The sequence below is a fragment of the Schistocerca nitens genome, chromosome 2 (genome assembly GCF_023898315.1).
Source record: "Schistocerca nitens isolate TAMUIC-IGC-003100 chromosome 2, iqSchNite1.1, whole genome shotgun sequence".
Lineage (NCBI taxonomy): Eukaryota > Metazoa > Arthropoda > Insecta > Orthoptera > Acrididae > Schistocerca > Schistocerca nitens.
In genome coordinates this window covers 675,243,517-675,260,965 of record NC_064615.1, presented here as the reverse complement: position 1 = coordinate 675,260,965, position 17,449 = coordinate 675,243,517, and the positions used below count along the sequence as shown (strand labels likewise).

General features: G+C 39.8%; 1 protein-coding gene across 1 annotated transcript in view; it reads left to right on the top strand.

Moving 5' to 3' along the window:
* The window catches only part of LOC126235237 (kinesin-like protein KIF19), a 605,478-nt gene that overhangs the window by 524,836 nt on the left and 63,193 nt on the right, over positions 1-17,449 (top strand). Inside the window, exons 12-13 of the mRNA XM_049943969.1 lie at positions 3,550-3,653; positions 3,869-3,936. Coding sequence (XP_049799926.1) covers positions 3,550-3,653; positions 3,869-3,936 — 172 coding nt within the window. The remainder of the gene's footprint in view (positions 1-3,549; positions 3,654-3,868; positions 3,937-17,449) is intronic.

Below are 17,449 nucleotides of genomic sequence, written 5' to 3'. Positions count from 1 at the left end.
TTCTGTTTCTTTTCCTTCCTGATGACTGAGGATGCTCCTATTCCATGAAAAATTGGTTGGATTCAGGGTGAACACATGACCAGTCACATGGATTAACCCACAGTTTGAAAATCACTTCCTTCTTCAAATGAATGCCCGAGGTCCATTCTGTTCAGTTTGGATTCTGGATTCAACCAGTTGGAAACCCAACATGCTCAAAATTTCCACCACATATGACTGATGAGATACAGTCAGGTGAGAGACACCAAAGCGATCTGCCACAATGCAAACTGTAGTACAATGATCTTCACACATAATTTCCTCTACATGTTGCAATGTTGCATCATGGACAAACTCTACAGGGTGATGAGGATGGAACTCATTTGTTAGTCTTGCTCTTTCTTGAATTTCTGTACTCAAATGAGGACATATTTCCATGAAACACAGTTTTCACAACATACAGGGCACATTTGTCACTGAATTTCCTCTGAAGTTGTCCAACTTCTTGGCACACAAAATTCACATTAGTATCTCCTGCACTACATATGCCATCTTGCACTGGCAGCAGTTCACTAATCTTGCACCACAGAATACAGTGTAATAACTATCTGCCACCTGACATATACTGACACCTAGAAATTTACAGGTCTGAAACTGAAAATGGTATGCAGTTGTGGTGTCACTCAGTGCCATAGTAGTTAAGTGACAGGTTACTGATACAGAGGTCTGGGGTTCAGTCTTTGGATATTTTTCTGCCCCTAATCACTTCTTTGTCTCTTGGAAATGTGTGTTAATATGACAGTTGCTCAGCTATACTGTGCTTTGGAGTCCATGCTCAACTGTAGGTCCACTTATAACTGGCAGGAATGTCATTTTCTAGGTCAGAGTAAAAAAAAAGGGAATGCCACCGTCAGTAGTGTCAGGTATTGTAAAGCACTGTGGAAATTCAAACCATACTGCAGAACAATGGTGGCCTTACCCTAACAAATACAGTAGGGACAACAGGAGCAGATTTACACAATTTTTTAGGTTTAATTATTTTATTTTTAGACATTGCACTAATTAACTAATTTTTCATGCTAACTCACTAGTTAAACTTTTAAACTATTTTCTTAAGTTGTATTTATTAATCTATGAGTGCATGCTGAAAAGTAATGCCTCCAAATTTTTTACATGGTAACTTTTAAAGTTTTTTAAGCAAAACAAACATTATTAACATTCACCAGCTCCATTCTCAATGTCCACATATTTGCAGCCCTCAGCTGCTAGGGGGCTTCGAATTGTAATGTATAACATGGTGGAGTGTAATTTAATTATGTTGGTGTATGAGAAACAGCATGCTGTAATTGAATTTTGAATTCAAAGAGTCCCTTCACACATGGAGTACCCTCTCCTCCTGCATGACAATGCCAGACCACATACAGGATGTTTCAAAAATGACCGGTATATTTGAAACGGCAATAAAAACTAAATGAGCAGCGATAGAAATACACCGTTTGTTGCAATATGCTTGGGACAACAGTACATTTTCAGGTAGACAAACTTTCGAAATTACAGTAGTTACAATTTTCAACAACAGATGGCGCTGTGGTCTGGGAAACTCTATAGTACGATATTTTCCACATATCCACCATGCGTAGCAATAATATGGCGTAGTCTCTGAATGAAATTACCCGAAACCTTTGACAACGTGTCTAGCGGAATGGCTTCACATGCAGATGAGATGTACTGCTTCAGCTGTTCAATTGTTTCTGGATTCTGGCGGTACACCTGGTCTTTCAAGTGTCCCCACAGAAAGAAGTCACAGGGGTTCATGTCTGGCGAATAGGGAGGCCAATCCACGCCGCCTCCTGTATGTTTCGGATAGCCCAAAGCAATCACACGATCATCGAAATATTCATTCAGGAAATTAAAGACGTCGGCCATGCGATGTGGCCGGGCACCATCTTGCATAAACCACGAGGTGTTCGCAGTGTTGTCTAAGGCAGTTTGTACCGCCACAAATTCATGAAGAATGTCCAGATAGCATGATGCAGTAATCGTTTCGGATCTGAAAAATGGGCCAATGATTCCTTTGGAAGACATGGCGGCCCAGACCAGTACTTTTTGAGGATGCAGGGACAATGGGACTGCAACATGGGGCTTTTCGGTTCCCCATATGCGCCAGTTCTGTTTATTGACGAAGCCGTCCAGGTAAAAATAAGCTTCGTCAGTAAACCAAATGCTGCCCACATGCATATCGCCGTCATCAATCCTGTGCACTATATCGTTAGCGAATGTCTCTCATGCAGCAATGGTAGCGGCGCTGAGGGGTTGCCACGTTTGAATTTTGTATGGATAGAGGTGTAAACTCTGGCGCATGTGACGATATGTGGATGTTGGCGTCATTTGGACCGCAGCTGCAACACGGCGAACGGAAACCCGAGGCCGCTGTTGGATCACCTGCTGCACTAGCTGCGCGTTGCCCTCTGTGGTTGCCGTACGCGGTCGCCCTACCTTTCCAGCACGTTCATCCGTCACGTTCCTAGTCCGTTGAAATTTTTCAAACGGATCCTTTATTGTATCGCTTTTCGGTCCTTTGGTTACATTAAACCTCCGTTGAAAACTTCGTCTTGTTGCAACAACACTGTGTTCTAGGCGGTGGAATTCCAACACCAGAAAAATCCTCTGTTCTAAGGAATAAACCATGTTGTCTACAGCAAACTTGCACGTTGTGAACAGCACACGCTTACAGCAGAAAGATGACGTACAGAATGGCGCACCCACAGACTGCGTTGTCTTCTATATCTTTCACATCACTTGCAGCGCCATCTGTTGTTGAAAATTGTAACTACTGTAATTTCGAAAGTTTGTCCGCCTGACAATGTACTGTTGTCCCAAGCATATTGCAACAAACGGTGTATTTCTATCGCTGCTCGTTTAGTTTTTATTGCCGTTTCAAATATACCGGTCATTTTTGAAACACCCTGTACATGTTCATCAGTTTTGGAGAGAGTACATCCCAAATGTATATTCTTGTAAAATTTTAAAATATTTTATTCTAATGTAAATTAGACATGTGAAGTAGAACCAGAAATATGACAGAATGTTCATATGACAACTTTTTTAAACCCATTCAACTGAAATAGTGAATGATAAGCACACTGTGATCACATTTGGGGGAAAGTGGAGTTCAGATATCCACTGACAACCCTGATGTAGATTTCCCATGTTTTCCTTAAACCAGTTAAGACAAATTCCACAATGAAAAGAACACAGCAGATTCTCTTACCATCTCTGCTAGTGATACATTTCTAATGAACATGATGCTGACATATCATTATAATGTAATCTTCCTTCCTTTTCAGTCTGGAGGAAAACTTAAGAAACTGTAATTTATATGTTAACATTTCATAGCTTCGCCCTTTATCAAAATACTGTAAAAAATTTTTATTTACGGAAAAGTGTTAATCTCTCTGTGTTTTAGTTACTTTTTTAAACTTACATGTATCTTTCTCAGTTTTCAATAAATTGTTTGTTACTTTGAGCCTTATGATAAGTGCAGTGTGTGACTGTTTGCATATGTTCCAGAAGGTAGTGTCAGCATACCACCTGATTTACTGGAACTGTATAAACAATACCAGAGGGAGATCCATGCTACATCCTATGCAACTGATATGCCTCTATTACCACAGGTAGTTAAATACTATTATAAATACTATTATGCTACATTAGTTTCTTTCAATGAACTGGTGGGGAACTTACAGCAGATTTTCATCCCTCAAGGTATTATTCTATGGATTACTAATAAAATTAATAACAAAATTCTTTTAAAAGCCATTTTTACATGGCTTTTCACTGTAATACTTCTCTGAGAAAATTTTATGTTATTTTAATATCAAATTTTCAGACGGGGGACCCATATGGGAATGGAAATGACAAAGATGAGAAGGACAGGCTTCCACCTATAAATCAACAGTAAGTAAATGTTTTCCTTGTAACACCCAGTTATTACATGCAGAAATATCTGATGTGAAACCCAATTATAGGAAAATCTAACTTCTTGAGGAAATATTAATTTTGGACACAGTCACCTCATATTTTATCATTTTTAAGAACACAATAAGCTAGTATATCTTAAAAGAAGGGACTTAGGCAAATATCTCACAGATTTTGATCAAAACTGAACATCATTACTGGTTACTACCAAACAATATCTTTTGCGATGCATAGAATCAACTGACTACATTTTCTTTTATTCATAAAACTTAGAATTTCAAACCATGATGATTACTGGTACTGTGAATAAGTAATAATTATGTTTTCACAGTCTGAAACTGATTATATTTTTTTGTTTCGTATTCAGCAAAACTGACATGTTTCTGTAATATATTGTGCTCTTATCAGATGTCAGGATCTGTACCAACTATGTGCAGAGGGAATCTGCAGCCATAGGGGATATTTATAATAAAATGGTTCTGTCACTTTTATTAAATATTTAATTTTTTCCTTAATTTTTGAAACTCTTGTACACTGTATTGCAATAGAATTTTGATGCAGCCATCACCTATGGGAATTTTCGTGTCCCTTGGGCCTACATCTATCCATAACATTTAATAAAATAAATGTTATTTTCAGTGAGAAAATGAAAAATAAAAGACAATGTCTTTTAGAAATTAAAGAAAAATTCATTCCTTAGAAGGAAGGATAAAATATATTGCCATAGAGAAGAAAAGCAAAATATACTTTTTAGTTAACAATTTCTTGTAGAACTTACCTGATTCTGTAAAAATTCAAGATTACTGTTAACTATATGACAACCAGCAACATTTATTTTTAAACAGACATTTATTCTAATGGCACAAAGATAACTGTTTTTCTATAACAAACATCAAGGTTTTTTGTATGTATTCTCCTGTGTAGCCTGATGGCGCTTTTCCAAAATCCCACCAGTTCAGTAGTAGATGAAAAGCAGTTATTTAATATAACTGATTTGTCAGCCACAGAATTTTTTGAAGTAGTCCCATTCCTGTTAATTTCATTATGTTAAATTTAGCCTGAGTACACACAATCATTTTACAGCAATTTAATTATAGTTAATTTTCATCATTAATGCAGTTGCTTTGCACTCTAATATATACCTCAATTTATTCCATGACTCTTAAGGTCCCCCTTCATGATGGTATATACAGGACATAGAGTATAAGAGAATTAAGTAGGTAATTAAAAGAAACTTTGCAGCATTTTCTTAAAGTGGTTTCTGAATATCTTGGAAAACTGAAATCAGGATGGATGAAAAAAGGTCTGAATCACACTTCTCCTGAATATGTGTAAAGCAGTAATCACTGTTCCAACCCTCCTGATATCGCCAACATATTTTCTATGCTGTATCATCCCATTCTTCTATTATTCTGCACTCATGTTCTAAATGGCCACAAGCACCTCTGTATCATGTACCACCACCCTGATCTCATACAACTAAGACATATTTGCCAACAGGGTTTCCAGCAACTTCTCCATTTTCTTAAATGAGAATGTTCCTTAAAAAATCCTTCTTGCCACTCACAACAAGATATTAAACTGCCATAGAACTTATTTATTATCCATCTCTAAGCTACATCAACATCAACACATGTACTTTGCAAATCACTTTGAAGTTCACGACAGACAATAATTACCTTTGGACCACACGTTAAAGTTTGACCCTCTCCTGCAAATAGGGAGGGTGGGAAGAATGGCCACTATAGTGCACTTGTAATGATGTGATCAATCTAATATTGTCGTTGTCTACCTTAAGAGAGCAATATGTAAGGGGCTGAAGCGTATTCTGTATTTTTAGATTTTTTTGTGGAGTACTGGTTTTTGCAGTATGTAAACAGGGTTTAACAGGAAAGCTGATGCCTATCTTCAAGCCTCCACCAATTTGGGTTTTTCAGCATTTCTGTGATGCTCTGTTCTGGCCTAATAATTCCATAACCAATTTGTGGACTAGCAGGTTGAATAGTAACATATCCTCTTCTTTGCTGTTTTTACAAGAGCCTGAAAACTATTTTTGCAGTCAGCCAGAAAGTGATGGAGAACATACTGACCATAATTTCCAGTCTGAAAGTCCACATTCTTCTTGTGCTCACTGAAAGAAAATGTTCCTGCTAGCTATTTATTCAGCAGTATCAGGAACTATGATTATAAATAAAAGATTTGAGTTGTAACTGATTAACACATACAGAAAAAGTTCACACACACAAATGTAATAACATTCATGATGATGATGATAATAATAATAATAATAATAATAATAATAATAATAATACCCGTGGAGGCCCGGGAAAAGAATAGGCCTCCGGTATGTTCTGCCAGTCGTAAAAGGCGACGAAAAGAACAAACCACTAATAGGGCTAACCCCCCTTTAGTGTGATTAGTTGGTTCAGGACAGAACTAAAGAAGCCTCGGACAAGCGCCCTCATGGTCGGGGACGACGCTTGAACCCTATGCCCGTCCACAATGGTAACGACACTGCTAGCCAACTGGAAAATGATTTAAATCCAAATAGAGGTGTTTTGCAGGATATGCTTCCTGCAACCACTCTAGAAGGAAAACAAAGACAGAGGATGAGATGGTCAGATGAAGTTAACAGACACCTCATGTTCTGTTATTACCAAGCAACAAACCTAGGAACCAACACAACTGGATACAGATCACAAGTATACACAACATTTATTACCAGATACCCAGAATTAAAATTTTTAACAGAACAACGACTAGCTGATCAGATCTGTGTAATAATCAAAAATAACAGGATACCCCAGTCAGAATTAGAAAACATCAAACAACAAGTACAACAAATACTGGAACAAAATAATGTGCAATCAGAAGAAGAAGAAAATACAGTAATGGACTCAAACATCCCAGAGCAAACAAACAAAGAACAACACGCACCAATTAAACAATCAGAGGAAAACGAAATCTTAAGACAGCCACCAGAACAAGCACAAATAGAACACGAAGTGACACACATGTTAGATATAGAAGAAAAATTTCAGCTGACATATATAGAATACAAAGACACAAATACAGACATAAGACCATTCTTGCATAGACCACCAAATAACCCACAAGTCGAAACAACAATAAAAACTATCAACACAATCATACACAACAAAATAAATGAAAACACAACTATGGAAGAGTTACAACTACTGGTTTATATAGGAGCACTCACTACACTAAATATACACACTAGACAGAGATCAGAACCAACCAACACACAGAAGAAACCCACAAAACCAGCATGGCAACACAGGCTACAGATCAGAATAGAAAAACTGAGAAAAGACATCGGACAGCTAACACCGTTTATAAGAAATGAAATCTCGGAAAAAAAAACGAAAAAGGTTAGGTAAAATCTCACAACAAGAAGCGACAGAGCAATTAGACGAAAAGAAGCAGAAATTACAAGCATTAGCCAAATGACTCAGAAGATACAAAAAAAGTGAAAATAGAAGGAAACAAAACCAAACATTCAACACAAACCAAAAGAAATTTTACCAGACAATAGATAACACACACATTAAAATAAACAATCCACCAAACATAACAGACATGGAACACTTCTGGAGCAACATATGGTCTAACCCGGTACAACATAACAGGCATGCATGGTGGATACAAGCAGAAACAGACACATACAAGAAGATACCACAAATGCCTGAAGTGATAATTTTGCAACATGAAGTCACCCAAGCAATTAATTCTACTCACAATTGGAAAGCCGCTGGAAATGATAAAATAGCAAATTTCTGGTTAAAGAAGTTCACCTCAACACATTCACATTTAACTAAATTATTTAACAGTTACATTGCAGACCCATACACGTTCCCTGATACACTTACACATGGGATAACTTATCTGAAACCTAAAGATCAAGCAGACACAGCGAACCCAGCTAAATATTGCCCCATAACATGCCTACCAACAATATACAAAATATTAACTTCAATCATTAAACAGAAATTAATGACACATACAACACAGAACAAAATTATAAATGAAGAACAAAAAGGCTGTTGCAAAGGAGCACGAGGATGTAAAGAGCAACTGATAATAGATGCAGAGGTGACATATCAAGCTAAAACTAAACAAAGGTCGCTACACTACGCATACATTGATTACCAAAAAGCTTTTGATAGTGTACCCCACTCATGGTTACTACAAATATTGGAAATATACAAAGTAGATCCTAAATTGATACAGTTCCTAAACATAGTAATGAAAAATTGGAAAACCACACTTAATATCCAAACAAATTCAAATAATATCACATCACAGCCAATACAGATTAAGCGTGGAATATACCAAGGAGACTCATTAAGTCCTTTCTGGTTCTGCCTTGCTCTGAACCCACTATCCAACATGCTAAATAATACAAATTATGGATACAATATTACTGGAATATACCCACACAAAATCACACATTTGCTATACATGGATGATCTAAAACTACTGGCAGCAACAAATCAACAATTCAACCAATTACTAAAGATAACAGAAGTATTCAGCAATGATATAAGTATGGCTTTTGGAACAGACAAATGTAAGAAAAATAGCATAGTCAAGGGAAAACACAGTAAACAAGAAGATTACATATTGCATAACCACAGCGACTGCATAGAAGTGATGGAAAAAACGGATGCCTATAAATATCTAGGATACAGACAAAAAATAGGAATAGATAATACAAATTTTAAAGAAGAACTAAAAGAAAAATATAGACAAAGACTAACAAAAATACTGAAAACATAATTGACAGCAAGAAACAAGACCAAAGCTATAAATACTTATGCCATACCAATATTGACCTACTCATTTGGAGTAGTGAAATGGAGTAACACAGACCTAGAAGCACTCAATACACTTACACGATCACAATGCCATAAATATAGAATACATCACATACATTCAGCAACAGAAAGATTCACATTAAGCAGAAAGGAAGGAGGAAGGGGATTTATCGATATAAAAAACCTACATTATGGACAGGTAGACAATTTAAGAAAATTCTTTATAGAACGAGCAGAAACTAGCAAAATACACAAAGCAATCACTCATATAAATACATCGGCTACACCACTACAATTTCATAACCACCTCTACAACCCTTTAGACCACATAACATCAACAGATACGAAGAAAGTAAATTGGAAAAAGAAAACACTTCATGGCAAGCACCCGTATCATCTAACACAGCCACACATCGATCAAGACGCATCCAACACATGGCTAAGAAAAGGCAATATATACAGTGAGACAGAAGGATTCATGATTGCAATACAGGATCAAACAATAAACACCAGGTATTACAGCAAGCATATTATTAAAGATCCCAATACCACAACAGATAAATGCAGACTTTGTAAACAACAAATAGAAACAGTAGATCACATCACAAGCGGATGTACAATACTAGCAAATACAGAATACCCCAGAAGACATGACAATGTCGCAAAAATAATACATCAACAGCTTGCCTTACAACATAAACTTTTAAAACAACAAGTTCCTACATACAAGTATGCACCACAAAATGTACTGGAGAATGATGAATACAAATTATACTGGAACAGAACCATTATAACAGATAAAACAACGCCACATAACAAACCTGACATCATACTCACCAATAAAAAGAAGAAATTAACACAACTAATCGAAATATCCATACCCAATACAACAAATATACAAAAGAAAACAGGAGAAAAAATTGAAAAATGCATCCAACTGGCTGAGGAAGTCAAAGACATGTGGCATCAGGATAAAGTTGACATCATACCAATTATAGTATCAACTACAGGAGTCATACCACACAATATCCACCAGTACATCAATGCAATACAGCTACATCCAAACACATATATACAACTACAGAAATCCGTAATTATTGATACATGTTCAATTACCCGAAAGTTCCTAAATGCAATATAACACATACCGTACAGTTAATAGGAAGTGACGCTTGATCAAGGTCCGCGTCACTTTCCATTCTCAACCAGACTTAACGTCTGAGAAAGTAAAGAAATAATAATAATAATAATACCCGTGGAGGCCCGGGAAAAGAATAGGCCTCCGGTATATTCTGCCAGTCACAAAAGACCACGAAAAGAACAAACCACTAATAGGGCTAACCCCCCTTTTAGTGTGATTAGTTGGTTCAGGACAGAACTAATGAAGCCTCGGACAAGCGCTGTCATGGTTGGGGACGACGCTTGAACCCTATGCCCATCCACAATGGTAACGACACTGCTAGCCACATGGAAAATGATTTAAATCCAAATAGAGGTGTTTTGCAGGATATGCTTCCTGCAACCACTCTAGAAGGAAAACAAAGACAGAGGATGAGATGGTCAGATGAAGTTAACAGACACCTCATGTTCTGTTATTACCAAGCAACAAACTTAGGAACCAACACAACTGGATACAGATCACAAGTATACACAACATTTATTACCAGATACCCAGAATTAAAATTTTTAACAGAACAATGACTAGCTGATCAGATCCGTGTAATAATCAAAAATAACAGGATACCCCAGTCAGAATTAGCAAACATCAAACAACAAGTACAAGAAATACTGGAACAAAATAATGTGCAATCAGAAGAAGAAGAAGAAATAGAAAATACAGTAATGGACTCAAACATCCCAGAGCAAACAATCAAAGAACAACATGCATCAATTAAACAATCAGAGGAAAACAAAATCTTAAAGACAGCCACCAGAACAAGCACAAATAGAACACGAAGTGACACACATGTTAGATATAGAAGAAAAATTTCAACTGACATATATAGAATACAAAGACACAAATACAGACATTAGACCATTCTTGCATAGACCACCAAATAACCCACAAGTCGAAACAACAATAACAACTATCAACACAATCATACACAACAAAATAAATGAAAATATAACTATGGAAGAGTTACAACTACCGGTTTATATAGGAGCACTCACTACACTAAATATACACTCTAGGCAGAGATCAGAACCAACCAACACACAGAAGAAGCCCACAAAACCAGCATGGCAACACAGGCTACAGACCAGAATCGAAAAACTGAGAAAAGACATCGGACAGCTAACACAATTTATAAGAAATGAAATGTCAGACAAAAAACGAAAAAGTTTAGGTAAAATCTCACAACAAGAAGTGATAGAGCAATTAGATGAAAAGAAGCAGAAATTACAAGCATTGGCCAAACGACTTAGAAGATACAAAGAAAGTGAAAATAGAAGGAAACAAAACCAAACATTCAACACAAACCAAAAGAAATTTTACCAGACAATAGATAACACACACATTAAAATAGACAATCCACCAAACATAACAGATATGGAACACTTCTGGAGCAACTATATGGTCAAACCCGGTACAGCATAACAGGCATGCACAGTGGATACAAACAGAAGCAGATGCATACAAGATGATACCACAAATGCCTGAAGTGATAATTTTGCAACATGAAGTCACCCAAGCAATTAATTCTACTCACAATTGGAAAGCCGCTGGAAATGATAAAATAGCAAATTTCTGGTTAAAGAAGTTCACCTCAACACATTCACATTTAACTAAATTATTTAACAGTTACATTGCAGACCCATACACGTTCCCTGATACACTTACACATGGGATAACTTATCTGAAACCTAAAGATCAAGCAGACACAGCGAACCCAGCTAAATATTGCCCCATAACATGCCTACCAACAATATACAAAATATTAACTTCAATCATTAAACAGAAATTAATGACACATACAACACAGAACAAAATTATAAATGAAGAACAAAAAGGCTGTTGCAAAGGAGCACGAGGATGTAAAGAGCAACTGATAATAGATGCAGAGGTGACATATCAAGCTAAAACTAAACAAAGGTCGCTACACTACGCATACATTGATTACCAAAAAGCTTTTGATAGTGTACCCCACTCATGGTTACTACAAATATTGGAAATATACAAAGTAGATCCTAAATTGATACAGTTCCTAAACATAGTAATGAAAAATTGGAAAACCACACTTAATATCCAAACAAATTCAAATAATATCACATCACAGCCAATACAGATTAAGCGTGGAATATACCAAGGAGACTCATTAAGTCCTTTCTGGTTCTGCCTTGCTCTGAACCCACTATCCAACATGCTAAATAATACAAATTATGGATACAATATTACTGGAACATACCCACACAAAATCACACATTTGCTATACATGGATGATCTAAAACTACTGGCAGCAACAAATCAACAATTCAACCAATTACTAAAGATAACAGAAGTATTCAGCAATGATATAAGTATGGCTTTTGGAACAGACAAATGTAAGAAAAATAGCATAGTCGAGGGAAAACTCGACTGACTGACTGACTGTTCTGGAGGTTGCCCCTCAGTCTGAAGATCCGGGCAGTCGCAGAAGGTGGGCTTACTGGTAATTGGGGCCCCATAGGGATATGGCAGCAAGAGAGGGGAAGAAAACCAATGTGCACTCTGTGTGCATACCGGGGGGAGTCATTCCAGATGTGGAAAGGGTCCTTCCGGATGCAATGAAGGGTACAGGGTGCACCCATCTGCAGGTGGTCGCTCATGTCGGCACCAATGATGTGTGTCGCTATGGATTGGAGGAAATCCTCTCTGGTGTTGGTACAGTACCAGAACTTCAAGCGCTGATAGAAAGCTCCGAAGCTGAAATCGTTATAGGTACAGAAAGCTGGCTGAAGCCAGAGATAAATTCTGCCGAAATTTTTACAATTTTACAAATTTGGTGAAGACTGCCAGTCTCGCTAGCGGGATGGAAGCAGAGCTCACCATCTGCAGCATCGTCGACAGGACTGACTGTGGACCTTTGGTACAGAGCCGAGTGGGGGGTCTGAATCAGAGACTGAGATGGTTCTGCGGCCGTGTGTGCTCCAGATTCCTCAACTTGTGCCATACAGTGGTGGGATTTCGGGTTCCGCTGGATAGGTCAGGAGTCCACTACACGCAACAAGTGGCTACACGGGTAGCAGGGGTTGTGTGGTGTGGGCTGGGCAGTTTTTTAGGTTAGATGGCCTTGGGCAAGTACAGAAAGGGCAACAGCCTCAACAGGTGCGGGGCAAAGTCAGGACATGCGGGGACCAAGCAGCAATCGGTATTGTAATTGTAAACTGTCGAAGCTGCGTTGGTAAAGTACCGGAACTTCAAGCGCTGATAGAAAGCACCGAAGCTGAAATCGTTATAGGTACAGAAAGCTAGCTGAAGCCAGAAATAAATTCTGCCGAAATTTTTACAAAGGTACAGATGGTGATTAGAAAGGATAGATTGCATGCAACCGGTGGTGGAGTGTTCGTCGCTGTTAGTAGTAGTTTATCCTGTAGTGAAGTAGAAGTGGATAGTTCCTGTGAATTATTATGGGTGGAGGTTACACTCAACAACCGAGCTAGGTTAATAATTGGCTCCTCTTACCGACCTCCCGACTCAGCAGCATTAGTGGCAGAACCACTGAGAGAAAATTTGGAATACATTTCACATAAATTTTCTCAGCATGTTATAGTCTTAGGTGGAGATTTCAATTTACCAGATATAGACTTGGACACTCAGATGTTTAGGACGGGTGGTAGGGACAGAGTATCGAGTGACATTATACTGAGTGCACTATGTGAAAATTACCTTGAGCAATTAAACAGAGAACCGACTCATGGAGATAACATCTTGGACCTACTGATAACAAACAGACCCGAACTTTTTGACTCTGTATGTGCAGAACAGGGAATCAGTGATCATAAGGCCGTTGCAGCATCCCTGAATATGGAAGTTAATAGGAATATAAAAAAGGGAGGAAGGTTTATCTGTTTAGCAAGAGTAATAGAAGGCAGATTTCAGACTACCTAACAGATCAAAACGAAAATTTCTGTTCCGACACTGACAATGTTGAGTGTTTATGGAAAATGTTCAAGGCAATCATAAAATGCGTTTTAGACAGGTACATGCTGAGTAAAACTGTGAGGGTCGGGAAAAACCCACCATGGTACAACAACAAAGTTAGGAAACTACTGCAAAAGCAAAGAGAGCTTCACTCCAAGTTTAAATGCAGCCAAAACCTCTCAGACAAACTGAAGCTAAACGATGTCAAAGTTAGCGTAAGGAGGGCTATGCGTGAAGCATTCAGTGAATTCAAAAGTAAAATTCTATGTACCGACTTGACAGAAAATCCTAGGAAGTTCTGGTCTTACGTTAAATCAGTAAGTGGCTCGAAACAGCATATCCAGACACTCCGGGATGATGATGGCATTGAAACAGAGGATGACACATGTAAAGCTGAAATACTTAACACCTTTTTCCAAAGCTGTTTCACAGAGGAAGACCGCACTGCAGTTCCTTCTCTAAATCCTCCCACAAACGAAAAAATGGCTGACATCGAAATAAGTGTCCAAGGAATAGAAAAGCAACTGGAATCACTCAACAAAGGAAAGGCCACTGGACCTGACGGGATACTAATTCAATTCTACACAGAGTACGCGAAAAAACTTGCCCCCCTTCTAACAGCCGTCTACCGCAAGTCTCTAGAGGAACGGAGGGTTCCAAATGATTTGAAAAGAGCACAGGTAGCCCCAGTCTTCAAGAAGGGTCATCGAGCAGATGCGCAAAACTGTAGACCTATATCTCTGACGTCGATCTGTTGTAGAATTTTAGAACATATTTTTTGCTCGAGTATCATGTCGTTTTTGGAAACCCAGAATCTACTATGTAGGAATCAACATGGATTCCAGAAACAGCGATCATGTGAGATCCAACTCGCTTTATTTGTTCATGAGACCCAGAAAATATTAGATACAGGCTCCCAGGTAGATGCTATTTTTCTTGACTTCCGGAAGGCGTTCGATACAGTTCCGCACTGTCACCTGATAAACACAGTAAGAGCCTACGGAATATCAGACCAGCTGTGTGGCTGGATTGAAGAGTTTTTAGCAAACAGAACACAGCATGTTGTTGTCAATGGAGAGACGTCTACAGACATTAAAGTAACCTCTGGCGGGCCACAGGGGAGTATTATGGGACCATTGCTTTTCACAATATACACTCCTGGAAATTGAAATAAGAACACCGTGAATTCATTGTCCCAGGAAGGGGAAACTTTATTGACACATTCCTGGGGTCAGATACATCACATGATCACACTGACAGAACCACAGGCACATAGACACAGGCAACAGAGCATGCACAATGTCGGCACTAGCACAGTGTATATCCACCTTTCGCAGCAATGCAGGCTGCTATTCTCCCATGGAGACAATCGTAGAGATGCTGGATGTAGTCCTGTGGAACAGCTTGCCATGCCATTTCCACCTGGCACCTCAGTTGGACCAGCGTTCGTGCTGGACGTGCAGACCGCGTGTGACGACGCTTCATCCAGTCCCAAACATGCTCAATGGGGGACAGATCCGGAGATCTTGCTGGCCAGTGTAGTTGACTTACACTTTCTAGAGCACGTTGGGTGGCACGGGATACATGCGGATGTGCATTGTCCTGTTGGAACAGCAAGTTCCCTTGTCGGTCTAGGAATGGTAGAACGATGGGTTCGATGACGGTTTGGATGTACCGTGCACTATTCAGTGTCCCCTCGACGATCACCAGTGGTGTACGGCCAGTGTAGGAGATCGCTCCCCACACCATGATGCCGGGTGTTGGCCCTGTGTGCCTCGGTCGTATGCAGTCCAGATTGTGGCGCTCACCTGCACGGTGCCAAACACGCATACGACCATCATTGGCACCAAGGCAGAAGCAACTCTCATCGCTGAAGACGACACGTCTCCATTCGTCCCTCCATTCACGCCTGTCGCGAAACCACTGGAGGCGGGCTGCACGATGTTGGGGCGTGAGCGGAAGACGGCCTAACGGTGTGTGGGACCGTAGCCCAGCTTCATGGAGAGGGTTGCGAATGGTCCTCGCCGATACCCCAGGAGCAACAGTGTCCCTAATTTGCTGGGAAGTGGCGGTGCAGTCCCCTACGGCACTGCGTAGGATCCTACGGTCTTGGCGTGCATCCGTGCGTCGCTGCAGTCCGGTCCCAGGTCGACGGGCACGTGCACCTTCCGCCGACCACTGGCGACAACATCGATGTACTGTGGAGACCTCACGCCCCACGTGTTGAGCAATTCGGCGGTACGTCCACCCGGCCTCCCGCATGCCCAGTATACGCCCTCGCTCAAAGTCCGTCAACTGCACATACGGTTCACGTCCACGCTGTCACGGCATGCTACCAGTGTTAAAGACTGCGATGGAGCTCCGTATGCCACGGCAAACTGGCTGACACTGACGGCGGCGGTGCACAAATGCTGCGCAGCTAGCGCCATTCGACGGCCAACACCGCGGTTCCTGGTGTGTCCGCTGTGCCGTGCGTGTGATCATTGCTTGTACAGCCCTCTCGCAGTGTCCGGAGCAAGTATGGTGGGTCTGACACACCGGTGTCAATGTGTTCTTTTTTCCATTTCCAGGAGTGTATATAAATGACCTAGTAGATAGTGTCAGAAGTTCCATGCGGCTTTTCGCGGATGATGCTGTAGTATACAGAGAAGTTGCAGCATTAGAAAATTGTAGCGAAATGCAGGAAGATCTGCAACGGATAGACACTTGGTGCAGGGAGTGGCAACTGACCCTTAACATAGACAAATGTAATGTATTGCGAATACATAGAAAGAAGGATCCTTTATTGTATGATTATATGATACCGGAACAAACACTGGTAGCAGTTACTTCTGTAAAATATCTGGGAGTATGTGTGCGGAACGATTTGAAGTGGAATGATCATATAAAATTAATTGTTGGTAAGGCGGGTACCAGGTTGAGATTCATTGGGAGAGTCCTTAGAAAATGTAGTCCATCAACAAAGGAGGTGGCTTACAAAACACTCGTTCGACCTATACTTGAGTATTGCTCATCAGTGTGGGATCCGTACCAGATCGGGTTGACGGAGGAGATAGAGAAGATCCAAAGAAGAGCAGCGTGTTTCGTCACAGGGTTATTTGGTAACCGTGATAGCATTACGGAGATGTTTAACAAACTCATGTGGCAGACTCTACAAGAGAGGCGCTCTGCATCATGGTGTAGCTTGCTGTCCAGGTTTCAAGAGGGTGCGTTTCTGGATGAGGAATCGAATATATTGCTTCCCCCTACTTATACCTCCCGAGGAGATCATGAATGTAAAATTAGAGAGATTAGAGCGTGCACGGAGGCTTTCAGACAGTCGTTCTTCCCGTGAATCATACGCGACTGGAACAGGAAAGGGAGGTAATGACAGTGGCACGTAAAGTGCCCTCCGCCACGCACCGTTGTGTGGCTTGTGGAGTATAAATGTAGATGTAGATGAACAAGTAGATTACATATTGGATAACCACAGCGACTGCATAGAAGCGATGGAAAAAACAGATGCCTATAAATATCTAGGATACAGACAAAA